Below are 23715 nucleotides of genomic sequence, written 5' to 3' on the forward strand. Positions count from 1 at the left end.
CACCGGCTATTGTGTGCACTTAGAGGTACAGAGAGTCCCTAAGTGGGCTCTCAGAGGCACAGCAAAAGGATTGTTTCAGGGTTTTAAGTGGCATAAAAATATCAACCTCAGTGTCTTTGTCCCCTGTTAGCTTGCATCTTCATGTACAGGCCGTGTTTGGCAAATCACGTTTTGAAATGCACCGGCACGCCTTCATCCCTGCTGCCTGGTCACCGAAGGCATTCAGGAGTGATGGTTATTTAAACAGTAATCAACTTCCATTTTTCTTTCTATTTTTGAACCTCGGTGAATTTCCACGACCCCTGGGGAGCCGATGCGGTGCAGTGGCTCACTAAGCAACTGACGCCTGTGTTCTCTGTCTCTCCAGCCGCTGCCCAAAGACATGGTCTCCCGCCTCTGCGAGTCCAAAAAGGTCGGTGCGGCAGCCGACATGCAGCTGCAGGTACGTGTGGCCTTTACCTTCAGACTCGTCGGGGCTGTACGTGGATTAGCCCAGTAACGCGTCCAAATATCTCAGATCAGAACGTGAGCGCAATGGACTCACTGAGTGTTCACAGTGCCGGTGCGAAGCGAAGTTCCCATGCTTCCAGTCGGGACCCCAAAGCTCGGGGCAGTTACACCACGCCAGGGCGCAAGCGCCCGCTCTGTTGACTGGCTTTGCGCCCTTTTCAGATCTGCGGGGACGTGTGTACACATGCGTAGCCCTTAGTGGTGGGCGGGATTCCAAACCCACGCTTTCAGATCTCTAACAAGGAATGGGAGGGCTTCAGGAGCCATCTGGACAGCACTCAGATGGTGACCGCAGATGGTGAGGCTTGCGTCATGGCCTCTCCCGTCCCTGCGCTGTGGCAACATGGCCCCCACGCCTGCTTTCTTCTCGGCCATGATCTGCTTACATGGGCCGCTCTTGAGTGGCTTTGAAATGTTGTAATGTTGCTCTGTAATGTTACCTTGTAACAGCAACCCCTAGGGAGCATGCTAAACAAAACCATGTTTTACACTCGGAGAAATCTTTCCGTGCAGGACATGCCGACTGTCCACGAAAGCACAGCGTTTCCATTTGTGCCACATCACTAGAACTAGAAGCAAAGGAAGATAGCGGCTTGAGGATCTTGAAATTTCTTTTTAAAAATGACCATACCTCAGCAAAAGTCTTTTAGTGTGTTGCCATCTGCAGTAGGAATCCTATGTACCCCCTTTCTTTTTTAATATACCGTGTGCATGTATGTGTATAAGATAACATGTGTAATAACCTGTGTGCATATGTTTATGTTGTGTGTGTGGGGGGGTAAATATAAGAGCAAAACATCTGCTGTTAGCACTGATTCAGCCATCCCCACTGGCCATTCCCTAATGTGTGAGGTGGCTTTTTTCTTTTCAAACAAAAAGACAACGCTGCCTGCTTCCTCTCCCCTCGCAAAGATAGCCCCCGCCCCCGGTGCTGGGAGAAGGAAGGCAGCCCTGGCTGGACAGCTTTGCCCACTCCGATCTGGCCAGATGCCCTCTAACCAATGAAGATTAAACCCGCTTGGAAAGGAAGTGAGCCCTACGGGGAGTGGGCAGTGTGTTAAATACCCCGCCTGGTTTTCTGTGCTGCTACGGGCCTGGTTCCAGAATGAACGACTCCCTGTGGAGGTGGCGAGGCCCCTCCGTCCAGCACTGGTTTTAGCAGCAAGTGAGCCAGCAACAAACGCCCGCACCTTTAATTGCGTGTGCGCTTTTTCTGATTAGAAACAAAAAGGCAGTCATTCCATGTTTAAACAGTTGTGACAGGCACAGCTGAATACAAGAAAGCCTTCCACCTGGACTCTCTTCCCGGGCGGGGGGACGACAAAGCGCCTGCCCTCGGCTGATGTCCAGCGTTTCCAAGCTGCGACTTTCTCCGGTGACGGGAAGGCAGGCCAGAGACTCCTTTCTGCTGCACTGTGTGCATTGTCGCTCATTGAGGAAGGTAGAGTGGAGAGAGCTATACTTAGCTGTGTGTTTAGATCACCCATTAGAGTAAGGAAATGAGTGTGTGTGTGTGTGTGTGTGTGTGTGTGTGTGTTCCCCCCTCCTTCGGGAGGGGTGTTTCAGCCTGAGTGTATAATTTAGACCCATAATTCCATATCTAGACGAAGCCTGCAGCCAGATGTCACAGGCATTTCTCTCTCATCCAAGCTAATCCTTGCTCCTTTCAAGTCCGCAGCTGCACATTCTCCACAAACTCCGTTTTCTGCATCAGGAGACTGTACTTCTCTGTCAGAACGCCTCCTGGGAACAAAGCATTGCCCACCTTCTCCCGAAACCTGAGCCCACGGGGCTTCTGATCAAGCTCACGTGTGTGCATGGAACAGGACCTTCATTAGCGTGGCCTTCGGCTTTCTGAGCACGCGTGGTTCTCAGCAGTGCACGCCTGCCAGTGCCTTTGCTGCTCTCAATTCTCCTTCGATGTCCCGGTACCCTGCGTTCTGTACGCCAAGGGGCTGTATCTCCAGCCCCTCTGGGAGCTGGAAGCGCACGCCCCTCTCAGCAGCTGCTCCGTTGTATGCCCCCAAGGTCACGTGCTGGGATCTGACTTGACCTGACCTCCAGGCCCACCAACAGCTGCATCCGGATCCCCTGCAGCATCTGAGCCCCCCAGATGTGGGCTCGCGCCCCCCCCCAACCCCTTCCCTCTCTTCATGTCACAGAACTCAAATGCTGATGACTCCCTCTTCTCTCCTTCACGAAGCACCAGTTGTCCAGGGAGAAATCGTCAGACTCAAAAGATCCTGGGTGGGTTGGGGTGGGGGTGGGGGTGGGGGTGCAGGCGTGGGGGAATCACATGTTTTGACCCTGGGTTTAACCACGTCTCCCAACTACATATACGAGGGGTCTTCAAACTCTGGGTGGGGGTGTTGGTGGGGGACAAATAGGATGAAAATATCATGAAATTTTGTCACGATGTTGGCAAAATTTCAGTCTCGGGGTTGCACATTCTGCACATAGAGAGTATCCTCAACGGGTAAGGTTGGAAATTCTTGAATCCCCTTGACCAGGAGAGGGCTGAGAACACCCAGTTCCACATGAACTAGGTAAGAGCTGCACCTCAAGCTGCTGCCTTTGTATCCGGCCCTTTGTAGAACTGATTCGTGACAATGCCTCTGGGGCGCTGGAGCAGCTCGGGCGTCGCCGGTTGGCCGAGGGGCTGGCTCTCAGGAGTAAGTGGTGTCTTCATCTCCTAGGTCTTTTATGCTGTTCTGGACCAGCTCTACCACGGCAAGCATCCCCTGGGGCGCTCGACCACAGACATCCTGAAGGAGACACAGGAGAAGTTTTACCGGCTGCCCTATGTGCCCAATACGGTGAGCCCAGCCTGTGCACGGTGCCCGGCTGTACCTGTCGGAGAGCCTGGCATCCTTATACTTAGGTCTAGGTTTCACAGCTTGGGAGCAGTGCTCACTCAGCCTCTCGCGTCACCCCCTCTAAGCAGCCCTTTGCTGTGTCTGGTTCTTTGTGCGAAGTTGGTGTTCCTGGGTTTCCGGGAAGTGGCAGTAAGAAAAGGCAGCTGAAGTTCGTCCAGCTTTTTCAAGTTCTTCTCTCGTGAGAGCGAGCTGGCCATGTCAGATGAAGGTGATTGACACTCCTTGGGCATGCTCAGTGCTGCAGGCGCTCAACCAGGTGCTTTCCCACAAGCAGGGTCTGTAATAGCTCTCTTACCAAGTCTGCCTGTCAGGGCAGCTAGCAGGGTTGTGGTTAGCATTTAATGGGGGCTGAGAACCCTGGTGGGGTCCACCAGGCTTGGATGCTAACCCTGAAGCCAGCAGTTCAAAACCACCAGCAGCTCATCAGAAGAAAGACGAGGCACTCTACTCCCTTAAAGAGTTACAGTCTGGGAACCCCACAGGGGCCGTTCCACTCTGCCATATGAGGCTGCTCTGAGTCGCAGCCAACTTGATGACAGTGAGTTTGAGAGTCTTTGAAGAGACAGAAAATCTTCCCAATTGCTTTCTGAAAAGATCTTGCTCAGCTCTTAAAACACCCTGGAAGATCAAGTCATACTCCTCTTTGTGGGGCTGAGATCGAGGCTCATGCACGTCAGTGTCATGGTGCAAACAGTTATACACTCGGCTACCTGCTGACAGGATGGTGGTTCAAACCCAACCCAGAGGTAGCTCAGGTCAGGCCTGATGCTCTGCTTCTGGAAGGTCACGGCCTTGGAAACTCCGGGGAGCAGTTCTGCCAGGCACATGCGGGGTTGCCAAGAGTCAGAATCCACTCGACAGCCACTAGCAGCCATGATAGCGAGTGGCTGTGTTGAGATCCAGAACCGAGTTCTGAAGGCACGCCTTGTCCACTCCCTCATGCTCCCTCCCTAAGACAGTTGGGTGTCGAGGAGAGAAAACCCGTCTTAATGCAAATGATGTTCTCCTTCTGCCTGTGCATGCCAACCACGCTTTCCCTCCGTGAGGCATTTTTCTTTCCTCTTTTTAAAAATCCTTTTATTGGGAGCTCTTATAGATGTTGTGACAGGGTATTTTTATTTAAGTTGAGTTATACCTATTTTTTAACAGCAACATCTTTTTAAAAATGGACATAATAGCACGACCAAAAATATCATTTTAGAGAGGGCAAGACATAGAAGACACGTGTTCCTTGTGTAAAATTGCTGTGTTGGCTGTGGCAATATGCCGTGTGTCTGACTGTTTCTGGTGGCTTGGAGCTTATGAGTTGGGCTGCAGTCCCCACAGTCGGCAGTTCGAAACCACCAGAAGCTCCGCGGGCTTCCTAGTCCCGTCAACAGTTACGGCCTCGGAGCTCCCCAGTGGGTCGCTGTGACTCAGCGCAGACTGGATGGCCAGGAGAGACTCTTTCTCACCATGCAGAACTCCTTCAGTCTCGTGTGATGGAAACCCGACTCGTCCGTCTTACCAAAAAGGTAGTGCGCTGAGTCTGGTCCTAGGGGGAAAGCATGCCATGATGCTAGTGAGGGAAACAAAATTCTATTCGGCATTTGCAGCAAAGAGAAACGAGAGGAGGAACGGTCAAAGCTACGTCTGACCAAATCTGAAATGTTGGTTGTGGATTGGGTCTTACAACAAATGAGATAAACAGTAGCTTCTACGAAACCTTTTTTTTTTTTTTTAACAATTTATTGGGGCTCATACAATTCTTATCACAGTTCATACATATACATACATCAATTGTATAAAGCACATCTGGACTCTACGAAACCTTTATCAGAGGTTTTATGATCAAGACCCGTCTGGAGGGGTCTTTGTGGATCATCAGGCCAGAGGTGGGGAGGGAGGTCAAAGGAGACCCTCCCCTATTTGCATATCAGTCTTGAGGGGATCTTCCTTAAGTCTGCCCTTAGTTTCTGTTCTGACCTCCGTCCTGTGTGTATGTTCCTCCTTCATCTCTCTGTCTATTCCATGTCTTTGTTCCTCCGTTGTCTGTCTGTACTGCTCCCCCCACCTTCCGGGTTACCAAGGGCTTCCTGGATGGCTCAGGGCTCCTGCCCTTCCCTGTCTCCTTGGTGAGAAAGTGAGTGTGGGGTGCTCAAGGTGCCTTTAGGGCTGATTCAAGGCTGAGGGTGAAACTGGGGCTCTGTAGGGGCCCCTTTGGTTTTAGGCACTAACAGCCTCATGACGGAAAAGTCCAGGGATATGTCGGTGGTGGTGGAGTGCTTCGGTGCTAGCCGCCACAGCAGTGCAAACCCACTCTCCGCTCCCCAGGAGGAACCTGGGGCTGTCTGCTCCTGTAAAGAGTTACAGTCTCAGGAACCCACACGGCAGCTCTCCCCGGTCCCGTGTGAGTCAGAATCGACTCAGTGACAGCGAGAGAGAGGTGTCTGGCTCCGGCAGAGTAGAGGGGTATTTTGTGGCCTTTGTACTCTCTGCTAGGTTTTCTCTGTTGTGTTAGAAGCAGAGTCCTTTACTCAAGCTGTATCCATGCTGGTCCTGCTGGCTTCTCACTTGTCATCTTACTTACAATATACTGTTTAGAGTACTGGGCCTGACGAGCCATCGAGTCTCCGTGTTATTGACACTGTGGTCACCAAGAAGGATCTACTGATTCTCCTCTGGAGCTAACAGGATCCACAGTTGCCTGGGTTTTCGCAAAGGACCCCTGGTGGTGCAGTGATTAAGCACACTGGGCTGAGAACCAAAAAGTCAGTGGTTTGAGCTCACTGGCCGCTCTCTGGGGGAAGGATGTGTCCATCTTGTTCTGTAAGGATTTGCAAGCTCAGGGCCCTGTGGGGCGGTTTGAGTTTGCTCTGTTGTTGTCAGGTGCTATCGAGAGGCCATGGGCAAGAGACCCAAACACCACTGATCCTGCACCATCCTCACAAGGGTTGCCCTGCGTGAGCCCCTTGCTGCAGCCACTGTATCCATCCATCTCCTGGAGGGTTTCCCTCCCTGCTGCTGACCCTCCAGTGAGCCACTGGGAGGCTCCTGGAATAGTCATGAGAAAAAGAGGTGGTGTGTGTGTGTGTGTGTGTGTGTGTGTGTGTGTGTGTGTGTGTACATCAGACTGCATTCTGCCTCATTCTTGCTGGCATGGCAACCTACACCTGTGCTTTCTACATCAGCAGGTAGCCATGGGGCCACACCACAGGTCAGCACTGCTCGGCCTCTGGGAGATCGATAGGCAGGATGGAAGAGTGATTAAGACTCCGGTAAACCATCAGGCAGCCCTCGGTGGGGTTTGACAGGGTGGGAGGTAGTGACAAGAGGGAGGATAGAATGAGGAAGGACACCCGGGTCTTCAGCCAGCCACCTGTGTGGAGGAAGATGAGGTCAGCGAAACACAGAGTATCGGGTGGGCAGCAGCATCGTGGGGTGGCCATAGGGGGGCGATCTTAGTGGGAGCCGTGTGGAAATGCCTAGGAGCAGCTGATGGGGGAGGAGTGTGCATCTCAGAGTCAGTCAAGGCTGCAGGAACGCCAGCTAAGGAGGCAGTCGCTCATAGCCAGGGAGCTGAGATGCGGGGAGAGTCTGGGAGCAGCCCAGAGGAATGCTGAAGTGAGGTGTGGAAAGGCTGTCTGCCAGCGCACAAACTCGGCCAACCCAACGTGGTGGGGACCTCATTGGCCCAGTCTCTTTTCAAGTGCCCGCCAGACCCCCTCATTTTTAAGCACACTCTTTCATTTTCTGTTCCAACTCCTTCAATCCCAACCATATCACACTCTGCCTTCGTCTGTTATTTCAGGGCAGCTATGTGTGTAGGTTGGAGGGTAACCAATATTTATAGAGAAATTATTTTGGAAGCGTGGTCTGAGTTCCAATAACAGACTAATAAGTTCCCTTCTAGAATACAACTTATGTGTAATTTGAGGGCTTCTGGTGTTGAAATCCCTGGGGTGGTTATTTATTTGGTGGGTTTTTCTTCTTCTCGAGAACAGTTTCACAGGCTGACCCTCTGCTGGCATGTCTGTATGTGCAAAGGGAAGTAACCACCAATTTACCAGTGGGAGATGGCGCGTAACCAGCGTGGCAAACCCAGTTGTTTGCACAGTGCGCTCATCCCAGATCAACTTTCAAACAGACCTCTTAACCACGGGCAAGGATGGGAGCAGGGAGACGAAATAAATAGAACGAACGTGTCTGCAAAGCTTTTGATGGCCCCGTTGGCCGGTTGACGCCAGGGTGGAGTTCTTGTTTTGTAACGGTGCCCAGGAGGAGGCCAGGGCATTGCTGCCCACGGTGTGGGTGTGTGGAGCCTTGCTGCAGCGTTACTAGAGGTTTACTTTCCTCCCTGGTCACTGGCTGGTCAGTTTTGAAGAACTTTGTCTTCACTGGTTGTGTGTGTGTGTGTGCCTGCGTGCACGCGCGCGCGTGCTCAAAGGTGTACAGAGCAGATCAGTTTTCCGTTCGAGAATTCATACACGTATTGTTTCATGTCATTGGTTTTAGCCCCCACACCGTGGCTTCCCTAACCTTGCCTCCTCCCTGTGTTTACCATTTCCATTCCTCCTCACCCCCCTTCCTGCATTTGCCCTTGGGGAGTTCTGAGGAATTTCCTTCAGCATATGCGTGTGAGTATGTGCACAGGGAAGTGCTGGTAGCTATGTGGCATTTGAGGATCTAGCAGTTGACACTGTAGGTTTTGATCCTGCTTTATTTAATGTATCTTTTAATGCCTTTTACAGGAGAGTTCACCGTTTTTGTTCTACTGTTTTTGTTTTAATCATTTTATTGGGGGCTCGCACAACTCTTATCACAATCCATACATCCATCCATTGTGTGAATCAAATATGTACCTTTGTTGCCATCATCATTCTCAAAACATTTTCTTTCTACTTGAGCCCTTGGTATCAGTTCTTCATTTTCTCCCCTCTACCCGCTCCCCTCCCTCATGAGCCCTTGATAATTTATAAAGTATTATTATTTTGTCATGTCTTACACTGCTCAGTGTCTCCCTTCACCCACGTTTCTGTTGTCTGTCCCGCAGGGAGGGGGTTATATGTAGATCCTTGTGATCAGTTCCCCCTTTCTACCCCACCTTCCCCTTCCCCTTCTGGTATCGCTACTCTCATTAATGGTCCTGAGGGGCTTATCAGCCCTGGATTCCCTGTGTTTCCAGTTCTTATCTGTACCAGTGTACATCCTCTGGTCTAACCGGACATATAAGGTAGAATTGGATTTGTGATAGTGGGGGTGGGGTGGGAGTAGGGGTGCAGGGAGGAAGCATTAAAAAACCAGAGGAAAGTTGGATGTTTCATCTGTGCTACACTGCACCCTGACTGGCTTGTCTCCTCCTGTAAGGGGGTGTCCAGATGCCTACAGATGGGCTTTGGATCTCCACTCTGCACCCCCCCTCATTCATAATGATATGTTTTTTTGTTCTTTGATGCCTGATACCTCATCCCATCGACACCTCATGATCACACAGGCTGGTGAGCTTCTTCCATGTGGGCTTTGTTGCTTCTCAGCTAGATGGCTGCTTGTTTATCTTCAAGCCTTTAAGAACCCAGATGCTATATCTTTTGATAGCTGGGCACCATCAGTTTTCTTCACCACATTTGCTTCTGCACCCACTTTGTCTTCAGCGATCATGTAGGGAAGGTGAGCATCACGGAATGCCAGTTTAATAGAACAAAGTTTTCTTTCACTAAGGAAGTACTTCTGCTACCTTAATACTTACCTATAAATATATGCACATAGATCTATTTCCCAATCCTCATATATAAATATATTTACCTATGTACACGCCTGTATTTAGACCTCTATAAATGCCCCTTGCCTCCTAGTTCTTTCCTCTATTTCCTTTTACTTTCCTCTTGTCCCACTATCATGTTCCACTTTCATTTGGGTTTCAGTAATTCCTTTCTGTTACATTGCCCTTGATCAAGCCCTACCTGGCCTCCTACACCCTCCTTACCATCTATTTTGGATCACTTGTTGTTCCCTTGTCCATGGGTTGGTTAACACCCACTTCCTTTCCCCCACCTCCACCTCTCCCATGTCCCCCGGGAACCATCAGTCCATTGTTTTCTCCTCCAGATTGTTTATCCTGCCTATCTTATCTAGATAGTCTTGCAGAGATAATAATATGCACAAAAACAAGACAGAGCAAAACAAAGCAACAAAAGAAAACAAAATAACAACAATCAACCAATGACAAAAAAGAAAAGACTGTACATAGTTCAAGGTCTGTTTGTTGACTTTCAGGAGTGTCTTCCAGTAGATTTATGGGGTGCCATGCCCTGGCCCCAAAGTCTGTTTTTGGTATTCCTTCGGGATTTCATTGCTCCCCTTGCTGTTCTGTTGCACGCCCTTACTGTTTCACCTCAGTGTGGTGGGGTCAGATTGGGTGCAATTCCCGTATTGTGTCTCCAGTGTTGTCCTCTGTAGTGCTATGGGTTAGTGAGGGATGTCCTGTCTCATAGTGGGGCCGGCCCTTTGTTCCTCTCTGTATTGGCTGCTCTGAACAGGAATATTGTCCTCAAGACTTGGTGGGTCAGGATGTGCTCCACTCTCTCTTCCTCTCCCTTCATGTGCTCCTGTGTGCTCTGATCAGACATGCCCCTCTCCCTGAGCTGTAGCTTCAGTGCTGTCCTCTGAAGTGAATTCTTCTGGGGGGGGGGGAGGTGTCCACATAGTTGGGGTTGGGGCCAGACCCTCAAACCCCTCTGTTGGTTCCCTGCTTCATGCTGGTAGTTACTTTTAATGTAACATGTTTCCAGCTTATGGATCTACCTATCCTCGAGCCTTGTTAATTCCTTTAGAAGAGCTTTAAGAATCATTCATAGAAAATACATAAAGATAAGAAATGATTATCCTTTAAATGATTTCTGTCATCCAGATTAGCAGCCTGGTGGTATTGTGGGACAGGTGGGCTGCTAACTGAACAGTCAGTGGGTCAAACCCACTAGCCCAGTGGTTCCCAACCTTACTCTTGCCACAGCCCTTTCATGTGGTGGTGACCCCCAACTATAAAATTATTTTCGTTGCTACTTCATCACTGTCATTTTGCTTCTGTTATGAATCATAATGTAAATATCTGATATGCAGGATGTATTTTCATTGTTACAAATTGAACATCATTTTGATTCATTACAAAAATTGTATGTTACCATATATTGTGAAATGTTTATTTCTTGTGACAAATCAATGAAATGTTGTCTTGAAGCATGCTGTAGCATGGGTAGCAGTCTTCACGCCTGCCTGTGGGAGCACCACCTGGAGATGGATCGAGGAGCGGTGTCTTGTCTCCATTCCTAAGACCATCAGAAATATGTGTTCTTCGATGGTCTTAGGCGACCCCTGTGCAAGGATCATTCCACCCCCAAAGGGGTCGAGACCCACAGGTTGAGAACCACTGCACTAGCTACTCTGTGGGAGAACGATGCGACTGCCTGCTTCTGTGACCACCTTGCAGCTTTGGGAGCCCCAGGTGCTTCCCCTCCTGTCAGCAGCACCTGCAGACACAGGGCCACCCTCCTTCTCCCTGGGGCCCCATCTAGCTGAGAACACACACTCCCCCCAGGCACAAGCAGGCCGGCCAGTAGATTCAAGCACACCAGCCCCAACGAGGAAGCTCCTCCTGTGTTGGGAGGATCGAGGCTCACGGTAGCAGCTTGGACCACTAGTCAGTGGGGACTCTATCCACCAGGGTTGCTGCTCTCCTTGATGAAGATACCTTGGTCTACTTAGTTTTTAAGTTGATTTCCTCACTGCCAGGAAGTGCAGGTCACCCCTCCTGGTGGGAACCTCTCCGTGGTCGCTAAGGTCTTCCTGGGTTGTTATCTGGCTGCCACCGTGCCCCCAACGGCCTCCAACATGATTTTAAAGCGAACAAAATACTGTCTGTGGAGTGGTTAAAAGTTCACACTCTCTTCAGAGAGTTTCTCCTAAAGTCCTTGGTAACAATGCTCACCCTTATATGTAGTCTTTTCTCCCCGGGGAAGAAGTGAACGTGTTTTGCCTCTTCTGTCCCAGTCCCCTGCAAATGAGAAAACTCTGTTGTAAGCTTGAGAGGCTGCTGCCCAAGTTGCCCTAGTTGTGAATATCCGATTTGGCTAAGCTCCCCGTTAGATGAAACAGAACAATGTTTATTTTTGTTTTGTTTTATTTTTGTCTGAAACACAAAGACCATGTGGTGCTTCTCTGAAAACACCTAAGTGGCTAATCACATGTTAAATCCCCCTGCTCTCCGCAGTGTAAACAACTGAGAAAATATTTACCTCCTCTGCCATGCTAGATTCATTTATGACTCTGTAACCCAAACACAGAAGTGCTATAAATCGGAACTTTAATCTCACTGATTGACTCATTTCTAAAGATGTATTTGGTTGCAGCCTGTGAGGCAGCTGCGGCTCTAGATTTCCCTGATTGAAAACATGAGGAACTTAGACGACTGTTCGGGTTGTTTTTACAATACCGCCCTCTGAGCCAAGTCACCCACTTGCATTTTTGTCTCGATTCTCATGAATCATGCTTTTATGCCTTTTTTGGTCAGAAAACTCAGATAGACAAGATATAATGAAATACACATTCAGAATATTTAGAATTTTTCTTTTAAGAGCAATCGGCTTAGTGTGGCATTTTAAAGGATCTGCATGTGTTTTAGGGGGATTTTCGGTGCTGGGTGGATCATGGCCTACACGGTGGAGCCTTGAGTTAGATCGTATTCTGATCTTGAGGAATTCGAGTGGGACTCAGCGACCTCTCTGCTGTCCCTGGAGTCACGGCATCCAGAGGGAATTGCTGCCATGCCTGGACATCTTGTCACCAACGAGGTCCTCCGCAGGCAACCTTTGCAGTACGAGTGTCAGAAAGCAGAGCGGAGAGTCTGTTGAAATGAACGAGTCTATTGAAAGAACAAATCCATCCTGTGTTGGGCAGTACCTTATAAGGATTGTTGTGTTCTTTGAATAAATGCTTTCATTTCAACAGAAGTTCACAGTCCTCGTGGCTGGCCCTCAGAATATCCCCAGAATGCCATGCTAAGTGACTCCAAATCGACAGTTAGCAAAATAATGTGGGAGGGGCCTTGCCACTGCCTCCTGCCTGTTACAGCCTGAGGTGGTAGCTGTCAAGCAGGAGAAGTTGTCTTTTAGTTCTTGGATTCTCTGCAGAGAAAGGAAGTTTTCCCAGAGCTTCAACACAGAGGACTACGCTTCCCGAGAGCTTGCTGTGAGATGGAGGTGGGGAGAGGAAGGGGTGCCTGCAGGCTTTCTGCGGCCTGCACCCCAGCTGGCTTTGGAAAGTGAGCTGAGAGTGAAGAGAAGGCTAAAGAAGGGGTCTGGTATATCTTTGATGGAGGGCGCTCCGGTATGCTGCACCCCCAGATCTTCTGAACGCCTTCATAATCCCCATATCCGGTCAGGAATGTCCATGGAAATTAGCTGACCATGGTTTGAAAAGCGTCTTCTGCGTGGACTTACCATCTCTTCACCTTGCTCTGTGGGGAACCTCATCTTCAGGGTGACCAAGTCTCCCTGCCCCCGCAAAAGAGCAACTCATCTTCTACAAGGGCTTTATCATGCGTATTCAATGGCTTCCCATCCCAAACAGACCTGGGCACTGCCCATGAAAGGAAGCAGGGCTCCGTGTGTTCACTGGGGGCTGCTTCCCTTGAGAAGCCTCCCAGACCCCAGTCGCTATCAAGTAGCTAGCCGAGCATCAACACTGACATGCGCACCAAGCTGTAGCTTAGCCCTCTGCTTCTGTGATCGTCCTTCTTCATTTCTATTTATTTACCTGTTTGTTTACCTATACAGCTACAGCTATAAATAACACGGCGTATGTGAGAACACAGTCGAAGTAGTAGGGATACTTGGCAGTAACTACAAAGCCACAGAAACCCACAGAGTTGTTTCATAGTTTAGGGCATCAGAAAAGCAAAAGTAGTTTCTTTCTGCTTAGGATCAATAAAAATACCTTGGGCAGAAATCAAAAGACCTAACTGCCCAAGAGGAGACTGAGCTCATTATAATTTTTGTCGTTGTAAACAGAAACCTAATGTCGTCCGAGAGCCGTGTGGTATGGCGGTAACACGTCGGGTGCGATGCCATTCTAAACCACCCAGGGCTCTCCCGAAGAAAGACGGGGCTTTCTACTCCTGCTCATAGTTACCGCCTCAGAAGCTCACGGGGTGCTCTCTAGGGGCTCTGTGAGTCAGTACTGACTCAGTGGCAGTGAGCTTGGTTTGGTTTGTTCTAGTGTGGCCTCCAATGACTAGACATTTTAATGGGGACCATATGACTAAGTCATTGGCTCTAACCAGCATGGAGAATCTGAGAGAAAGCTGTGGGAGATTCAGGAAACCGAAAGACATTACAGTCCATGTAGAGAGTAGGTTTCCCCCCTCCACGTGAAGGCAAACAAATGTTAGCTCTCAGCATGGACAAGTATCCAGGCAGAGGTTCTACACAGACCAAGCACAGTAGGATGCATCGAATCAGGGATGGCATTAGAAATCAGTAGGTAGAGATTTGGGATTGCGGGAAATCTCGGCATAGCAATGCAGTTAGTAATTCTTGAATCGTACACATCTCCAAGTTCTATTCTTAGATTTCTTAACAGGGAGTGCAGGTGTGCTACAAGGCCTCGAGCGAGAAGCAATGGGTCCCTTAGAAAAGACCATCTAAATAATGGGCGTCATCCCTCCTGGCTTTTTGTTTACAGAAGTGTTGGCCGCATCTCAGTAAAGGCCTAGAGGTTTCTCCCTGAACTTTAGTGGGTTCTGCTGATAAATAATGTGCCCTAAATCAGCAGAGGTGGTGGCCCATAAATTCTCAGAAATTACTGACAGAAGCTCAGGTGGGAGACGGCTAGAGGTTATTAAGTTTTCTTTTTGGGTGATGAAGCAAGGAGCTTCTACTCCTTGAAGTCATTCTGATTCAGATGCTGTGTTACAGATCTTTGTGGGGTGGGGGTGGAGATAGGGTGTCTGATAGACTTACTGGTATGTCTGCTTTCTCAGAAAATTGTAGATGACAGACCCACTTAGACAAAAGGTCTCTGTCCAGCAAGTCGACAGTGGTGTGAGGGCTAAGCAAAAAGGATGCACACTTGCAGTAGCACCAAGGGAAGCAGGAACAGATTTGAATGAATGAAAGTCAGTTCCTGATTTGCAATCCTCCCTACCCCCCACCCCCACACGCACCGCTTTGGATACGTCACGTTAGCAGAAGGAACCAATCTCTGGAGAAGGACATCATGCTTGGGAGAGTAGAGGGGCAGTGAAAAAGAGGAAGGCCCTTGACCAGTTGGATGGATACAGTGGCTGCAGCAGTGGGCTCGAACATAGGAGCAATTTGGAGGATGGTGCTGGACCAGGTAGTGTTTTGTTCTGTTGTACAAGGGTCACTACGGATCAGAACTGACTTGATGGCGTCAATATTAATATTTAATATTAGGAAAGAATTCTTCAAAGAAGGCCAGTGAAAAACAGATATTAGATACAGGGTGAATTCACAGTTTGAAAATAGACTAAGAACGAATTTATAATATTAACAAATATGTCACATAGTAATGGAAGTGAGGATAGATGGTTTATTATTATGATTACATTGCATTTTATTCTGGGTTGAGTGTGTATTCCCGTAAAAATCAGATGAGAACACACACCGTTCACACACTCACACCACTGCCTTTTCTAGGTGGTTCCCAGTGACGTGGGTCTTCGGTTCTCTGACTCTAGTTGATTAAAGTATTATCTTTTAATTCCACTTTTCCATGAACTTTTGGAAGCCCCCTTGTAGTAGCTGCTTGGGCCCTGTGTGTACATGGGCAACCCAACGTAGATGAAGAATCAAAGCTAAGGTACCCTGGATTTGCCTCAGCAAAGGTATATCCTAGAAGAGATGCCCTGTGAGATGACAGCGAGATTCTGGAAACTTACATGTTGTCTGGATAAAACTCATCCATAATGCGAATAAATGAAAAATAACGGATTGGCTTAGAACTGGTCTGCACCCGAAGCTCTTAGTTTCCCCAAATCTCCTTGAAATCCTATGTGTTGCTCTCAAGTAGAGCTGCCCCACACAGGGTCTCCACGGCTGGCATGTTACAGAGACGGCGGCAGCCGTCTCCCTCAGAGCTCTGCTGGCTTCTGACCACCACCCCTTTGGCTCCGCCCCAGTGCTTGACCCACTGTGCCACCAGAACTCTTTACTGTGCCTCTACCGGGATTAAATTCAGATGGCTCCTGAAACGCAGTTTCGACTTCATTCACCTGTTTGTTGATCAAGCATTGTCACAAACCTGTGCGTGCTCGGCATGTCGGCCGGCTGTTTGCCCACCATCCACCATGGCTCACGGTCTGAACAGTAATCACAGCGTTGCTTGTGCCAGCTGTCTGCACTGAACGGCGGCATCCTTACTCACTGAGCAGAAGCCCTTTCTCGCTGTTCTTCTTGCCTTCCCTTTAACGACTACTTCGTTTCCAAAAGCTACGGATAAAGGTTTACAAATACTCAAACTCGACTGCTCTTGCGTTGATACCTACTTACACGGAGACCCTTTAGGACGGGGTAGAACTGCCCCTGTGGGTTTCCGAGACAGTAACTCTTATGGGAGTAGAGCGCCTCATCTTTCTCCCACAGAGCGCCTGGTGTTTTCAAACTTTGAACCTTTCAGCCCAACATGTAACCCACGATACCACTGAAGCAAATGCTACTCAGCACAACACAGCAGCTAAAATGCCAGGCAATTGGACAAAATCAGCAACTCTAGAAACAATGGCAGCAACAGAAGCAACCATGCCTGCTTGCATTCTGCGCAGACAAGTCCGTGTGACCAGGTGCTCTTGTGTTGGCTGCTAATACCACCTCCGACCTGAGCGCGTTAGAAAGTTTGAGAAGTAAGCAAGGATAGAGTTTTAGCCTCGTTAGATAATATTGACACATGCAAGCTGGGCTGATGAAAAACGTGTTTGTGGTAACACTGCAGCTGCGTGGGCTAACATGGGTGTCTGGTTTATATGTGAGTACACATCGCAACCGTAGACTGCAGGGCATTGTACCAACCGACAGTACCAACCCCACCAGCAGTCCATCACAGTGCTCACCTTCCGCACCCCGATGACTCGGATGGCTGAAGTCATTGGTTTCGATCAGTGCCATCTGAGAGACCCTCACCGCTGGAATTGTGCTTGCATCGAGTTCTCCCTGACTAGTGAAGTTAACGTCTTTCCCTGTGTTATTGACTGAGCAGACGGCCGGATTCTGACGGCATCGTGGTTAAGTGCTTGCCTGCTGAACTGAAAGGTCTGCAGTTTGATCCCACGAGCCGCTCTTTGAGAGCAATAGGAGGCTGACTGCTCGCTCAAAGACTCAGTGGTGGGAACCCAGGGGAACAATTCCTCTTCGCCCTGTAGGGTCACCATGCAACTGATGCCAGTGGGGGGGTTTGGGTTTCTTTTAACATATATATATTTAAACCTGCGATTGAGTTGATTCCAATTCACAGCCACCCTGTAGGACAGGGCAGAGATTTTCTTCAGGGTCTCTGAAACTGTAACTCTTGATGGCAGTGTTTCTCAACCTTCCCAAATGGCGAGACCCTTTAATACAGTTCCTCACGTTGTGGTGACCCCCCAACCATAACTGCAATTTTGCTACTGTTATGAATCGGGTGACCTCGGTGAAAGGGGTCGCAACCCACTGGTTGAGAACCGCTGGGCTAGCAGGTCAATGCATAAGCCCGCTATACCACCAAGTGACTTAGTTTTAATAGGGGGGAGTGCCTCTTCACATCTTTTTGCTGTGTTTATACTGACTTTCTTTTTCCTAATATTGTTATATATAGTTCTCATTTTTGTCATTTTTTGTGTGTGCACTTGTTTGTCATTGTTGGGTTTTTGTAGTTAAATTCGTTATGCTTTTATGCCATACAAACCAAAAAAAGTAAGGCTTCCTAACCCACCAGGCTTTCCACAAGAGAAAGACGAGGCTTCCTGCTCTCGTAAAGAGTCACAGTCTCAGGCAACCAGAGGCAGTCCTGCGCTGCCCGTGGGCTGCCGGCAGTCAGAATGGGCTGGATGGGAGCGAGGAGAGAGTGGAAGCAGGCTACCCCTCCTGAGAACTTCCTTTCCATGGATTGGATCAGAGCTGTGAGCCCAGCGAGGTTGTCGCAGGTCCCTTATGACTGATTCCTTTGCGCTAGATCACCTAGTGGGGGGGGATGAAAGCTCTTAACTGCAGGACTACTGAGCATCCTGGCCCAGCCAAGGTGACCCCAAACCTTAATAACACTCATCTTGAAGGAGACTGTCGCCTGGTGCGGAGGCTGGGCTGGGGGTGTCGTACCCTGGGTGGGGAAGGCCCCCTTGAGGGGACTGCCACCCACGCACCAGCCAGGGAGCCGGAGGAGTAGTGCCCGAGGAGGGGACCCTGGTGGAGTCTCCGTCTGCATCAGAGGAAAAATGAGGTGCATGCAGGCTGAAAGGGCGTTTTAAGGGCAAAAGCTGCGTGCGAGGGAAGTTTCTCTCATGTGTAGGATGGGCCAGATCATCAGAAGAAAACTGAGAAACCAGAGAACTTGGGAATCCTCCAGACCAGACTCTCTGGAACTCTGAGGGTGACCCCGGCCAGCCCACAAAGCATCTCCATCGCCACATCCAGGCCGCTGTCCCCGGGCACTCCAGGCAGATCTGTGGCCTTCCGCCCCATCCACCGCCACGCACCATTGTTCTGCGTTTGACGGCCTTACAGCGGCATTGCTGGGACGAACAGCGAACCTTTGTAAGGAAGGGCCCCAGATCCATGTTCCCCCTTCCTCTGCAGGCGCCCAGCCCCCTAACCTAGCGGCGACGCCATCCTTCTTTCCCCATGTGTATGTTTTTCCGTGTCTCAGGGAAGCTTTGAAATGTCTGGCTGATTTATGGAGAGTGAAAAGTCAGCCAGACTTTCTCGGGGCACTTGGGGTGCGGTGGAAGGGGGACTCAGACGCTTAGAAGTTAAAAATCAAACAATATGTGAAATGATTTATACAATTGCAGCAATAACACCCCTCCTCCCCTCCACCGACTCAGGGCCAAGTGGAATCTAAACAACCTGTTCACTCAGCTGAGCCTTTTAAAAGAAAACAGCGGGCGCCTATAACCCAAGGAGGGCTGATGACCTTTTCTGCACAGCCACTTTCCACCCAGACGTCCCTCCCACAAGTCTGTCTGGCTGCTGAAAAGTTGTCCTAACTCTGTATGGAATTAAAATTAACTCAAAGGGTACCTGAGAAGATTTGGGCAGATGCGATGCCACCTTGGCTTCCTTGAGGAAAGCAGTGTTGGAAGACTGACACTGGATGCCTTGCCGCTGACCTGCTTGATGGAGGGACACTCGTCCCGGTTGTCCCTGTTGTGAGTGACAAACATCATCAGCGAGTAGCTGAAGCGCACTGCCATCGTACAGGACAGAGGACGATGGATCCGAGAAACACTGGATTCACAGGCACTGCAAGGAGACAAGGACCCTGTCCATAGTGGACAGAGAGGGAAAGGCTTCCCTAGAGCCTGACTGAGTCTTGCATTTGGACTTGTAGTCTCTGAAATGTTTCAAGGTTGTGTGTCAGAATCAAGAGGCAGCTGTGCAGACGAAACGAGGGGATGCCGCACAGTTTGAAATCAGGAAAGGTGTGCGTCGGGCTTGCATCCTCTCAGCATGCTTGTTCAGTGTGCGAGCAAGTCGGCAGAGAAGCTGGGTTATGGGAAGAAGAGTGAGGCATCGGGACTGGAGGGAGGCTTAGTCACAGCCTGTGGTGTGCGGATGACACAGCCTTGCTCGCTGAAAGTGAGGAGGACTTGAAGCCCTTGCTGATGAAGACGAAGGATTGCAGCCTGTAGTATGGATTACCACTCGATGTTAAGATCAAAAGCCTCACAGCTGGATCAATAGATAGTGTCAGGATCAATGGGGAAAGGTGGAAGTTGTGGAGGATTTTGCGTTACTTGGGTCCACCATCAATGCTCGTGGAAACAGCAGTCAGGAGACCAAGAGATGAGTTGCGTCAGGTCCGTCTGCACAAGAGCTCTTTAGAGTGTTGAAAGCAAGGATGGACGTGGAGGACTAAGGTGCGCCTGCCCCAGATAGTTATTGTCAGTTGCCTCATAGGAATGTGAAAGTTGGTCATTGAATAAGGAGGGCCGTAGAAGAACCCGCGCATTTGCACCGTGGGACTGGACAAGAATGTTGAAAGTCCCATGGACCGCTCAAAGGACCAACATCTATCTTGGACTGAGTACAGTCAGCGTGCTCCTTAGAGGCGAGGTTGGCGAGACTTCATCGCACAGGCTTTGGGCATCTTGTCGGGGACGAAGAAGGACATCCTGCTTGGTAACGTGGAGGGGCAGTGAAAGAACAGAAGGTCCTCAACAAGACGGGCTGGCCCAGTGACTGCAGCCATCGGGACATCTGTGGGGCGGTGCAGCTGAGGCAGCGTTTCGTTCTTTTGTGCAGAGGGTTAGAACCAACTGCCTATGTGGCACCTAACAACAACAACAACAAACCTCCCAAAGTGTGAGAAAATGTAAGTGTCTGCTGGTTGTAGCCTTCACCTGTGGTCCTGCTGGTAAAGCAGCGCTCAGGAACTGAGGCACTTAGTAACCTCTGGAGCTAGAGGACTCACAAGAGCCGGTGTTTCATTTCAGCCTGCCTTCAACCAGCCATGTGTCACTCACCGCTGCTTCCTTCACGATGGTGCCTTGAGTCTTCCTCCTTAGCAGATTTCAAAGGAAACGCAATTGATAGACCTCCTTACTACAGCATTTAAACATATTACCAGTCGATATGATCTTTTACATGAAATAGTTAGTTGCGGTTGTGTTTTGTTGTGAGCTCCGTGAGGCCGCTCTGCCTGACAGACCCGTCTGGTCCAGGACCATCTCTATGAATGGAGCCGTGTCAGTCTGGTCAGTCTGTTGTGGCTGTTGTACCCATCCATCTCCTGCAGGGGTCCTCGTCCTCACCAGCCTGCTCCTTTTCCCAAGCATAGTGTCTTTCTCAAAGTCAGGGAGCCCAGGTGTGTTAGTCCAGGTGGACTAGAGAAACACATCCAGAGACACTCAAAGAGCAGTTATACATTAAGAAAACACCCCAGTCCAGTCCAGACCAAGTCACTGAGTCCGACATTACCCCATATGTTGATACTAGTCCATAAATTCCTCTTTAGACTCATGCAGCCATGCAATGATGCTGAATGCAGGAAGATCACAGGCAGGGGGGTGGAAAGTCTTATGGATCCGGTGGCTGTGGAAGCATCTCTGCACTGGCATGGGTCTCCATGTGGCTCCCCTAGTTCCAGGGCTCTGGCTGCCATCAGCGTAGCTCCATGTGGCTTGTCATCAGGAATACCAAGCTGAGAGAGTGTGTCTGGCCTCCAGTGATCTCTGTCTGTCCATCGTGCCTCCCAAAGGGGTCATCAAGCTGCAACCTGATCGACAGGCTAGACTCCACCCCTTCACGCAGGTTGACAGTAGATTATGTAACTGCCACACCTTGTCTCAGCAGCCACACTCTAAGTAGCATTTTGGCTGCACTCTTTCTGAAATGGACTCGTTCGTGATCCAGGGTGTTCAGTCTTCTGGTCTTCCTCTCTCATCACCCAGCTCTCACGCACACGCACACACACACACACACGCGTGATGATTAAAGGGCCGTGGCTTGGGGCAGGCAAGCGTCAGTCCTCAGAGTAGCACCGTAGCCTTTGGAAACTGTAAAACTGCACAAAGGTCGGTGGCAGTGGCTCCGTGGAACGTTGCTGATGGACCCACCTGTGGGGAGGGCGTCGATGACATCCACTCCCTCCTCCTGGATCACGATGCTGTTTATCGGCCAAGTTCAGCTTCAGACCATGAAGTCTCTGATCGGAATCAGTCAGTGCTTCAGCTCATCTGCATGTTCAGGAAGCAGGGTTGCGTGTCCCGTAGATCTCAGCTTGCTACTACTTAGGGTGGTGTAGCAGCTCCTTGTTGGGCTGTGATCCACATGGGTGACAGTTCAAAACCACCAGCAGCTCCATGAGGGAAGGACTGGGCTCTCTACTCCCATCAACAGTTAGTCTTAGGAACCCTTGGGGGGTTGCTATGAGTCGGCATTGACTCAGTGGCCGTGAGTTTTGTTTTGGGTTTTAATGTTGTTATTTTTATTGTATGCTTTTTGTTTTAAATTCCAGTCATATGTTCTTGAGTTTGCCTATAATGTTCATGTTTCAGCCATAACCCTAGCAGCAGATTCTTTCTTTTTTTCCTCCTAAGAAGTTCCTTAAATCTGTTGCATCTGGAATTTTGGAGATTCTTCAGAGGAGGCCATCGGTAAGGATGGATGGCTTGTTGATAGAGAGCAGGCAGCTCGGCTGATTCCAGGGTCTCAGTCACGTCTTTTATTCCTGCCAGTTTTCCTGTGCAGAGTGCAGGTAGTAACACGACCTGCCGAAGACATGCGATCCCAGGCCCTGGGCTACAGTGCAGAAAGCTCATTACTTAGCCAACTGCTCGCATGCCTCCGTGGATTAGACAGGGGCCGGGGGAGGAGGTTATTATATAACCCTGTGGCTGAAAATGTTTCTGCCATCTCTATTCACTTAACTCCATCTCAGCCTCAAGGACACAGAGTGCCAACAGCACATGTCCAGCTCTGGTACCTCACAGGCGAGATACAGGAGAGTTAGCAGAATGGGCTTGTTCATGTGCTCTCCAGGGGCCGCTGGCCAGGGAAGTTACTAAATCGTTTTGGACAGCAGCTTATTCAAATCAAAGAGGTTGAGTGAATATCATTTGAAGTTATTTTGTAAGTAAGGGCTAATAGATAAGAACCAGTTAAGTGGGGGAAATTATTGTCTACACACACACACACACACACACACACACACACACACACACACGTTGCCTCCGAGTCAGTTCCAAGTCAGCCACCCCGTAGGGCAAAGCAGAACTGCGCACATAGGGTTTTTGAAGCTGTGATCCTCATAGAAACAGCCCATCTTCGTCATGTGGAGCAGCTGGTGGATCTGAACTGCTGACTCCTCAGCTAGCCACCAGGAGCGTCACCACTGTGCCACAGAGGCTCCTTGTCTAGACAAAAGATTTTATAAATGGCAAGGATGCAGTAATGCGATGTCAGAGAATAATTTGCCCAAGGGCTCGGTATTTGTCTCTACTTATGTGTGTGTGTATTAAAATTCCGCTGCCATTTAGCTGCTTCCAACTAAGAGTGACCCGTAGGACAGAGTACAGTTGCCCTGTAGGGTTTCCCAGGCGGACAGTCTTTACAGAAGCAGACCACCAGGCCATATCTTTCTCCCAAGGAGCGGTCAGCGGGGTTGAACCTCCGACTTTTCTGTCAGGGCTGGTGTACTTGATCACAGGGTCACCAAAACTCCTTTTAACAGACATGTTGGTCTAATCCTACGCCTAACTAATAAAAATTAGTAAGAGCATTTAATTTTGTCACTTCAGAAATTCAGAAACATGTATACAGCATTTTAATGGAATTAACTAAGGTGTTATGTGTTGTTTTTTGCCCGCTCAGCCAGACCCTCTGTGAATACACGACGCTATTTTTGTTTGTTTCTGACAGTAGGGAAGCTTAAGCGTAGAGAGACTTAAGTATTAAGGGGAACGCCAAAACGTTTGTGGAAAATGGAATTAAAAGATGGTGGAATTTGTGAACTTGTTACAAAATCATAAAGACCTTTATTGTGTCTCAACATAGCCTTCTGAAGGTGGTCATTTCATCTCTAACCCCTCCTCGAAGAAGTCTGTATTTCTTTATGTACATCATGGTAAACCAGTAGGCTTGACATCCTCGACGAACCCAAATCTGCTCTTCTAACGGGGCTTTGCGTTTTGGAAACAAAGAGACGTCTCGAGCGCCAAGACCTGGGATGTAGGTTGGATGAGGTGAGGTTTCCCAACAAAATCCTTAGAAGACAACCTTCGGTATCTTTGCAGATGGAGCAGGTGCATTGCTGTGAGGGGGGAAACGCCCTGGCCCTTTTCTTACCAGTGCAGCATTCTGTCTTTTCAAACTCTTCCATGACCAGTCCCAGTGTCCCCCTCTGTCCTTGGAGAACACTATCAAGATGACCTCTTTGGGATCCCCAAAGCCATTCACCATAACTATCCTAGCTGACCTCTGTGCCTTATGTTTGGCCCAGCAGGTCCCTTCGGAACGCAGTTTTGATTGGACTGTTTTTGACAGCACCTTGAGGCGATTTAAACAAGGGCGTTTTATTACTGAGAAGACTCATCTGCAACCATCCGCTGATCACAGAGGGGTTTTAAACCCACTTTGTTTGGAATAAA

At 49.4% G+C, this 23715-nt stretch overlaps 1 protein-coding gene across 1 annotated transcript in view; it reads left to right on the forward strand.

Annotated features, from left to right (window-relative positions):
- Positions 1–23715, forward strand: part of MIPEP (mitochondrial intermediate peptidase) — a 127349-nt gene that overhangs the window by 73136 nt on the left and 30498 nt on the right. Inside the window, exons 15-16 of the mRNA XM_075562822.1 lie at positions 368–442; positions 3207–3326. Coding sequence (XP_075418937.1) covers positions 368–442; positions 3207–3326 — 195 coding nt within the window. The remainder of the gene's footprint in view (positions 1–367; positions 443–3206; positions 3327–23715) is intronic.

This window comes from Tenrec ecaudatus, chromosome 11 (assembly GCF_050624435.1).
Source record: "Tenrec ecaudatus isolate mTenEca1 chromosome 11, mTenEca1.hap1, whole genome shotgun sequence".
Classification (NCBI taxonomy): domain Eukaryota; kingdom Metazoa; phylum Chordata; class Mammalia; order Afrosoricida; family Tenrecidae; genus Tenrec; species Tenrec ecaudatus.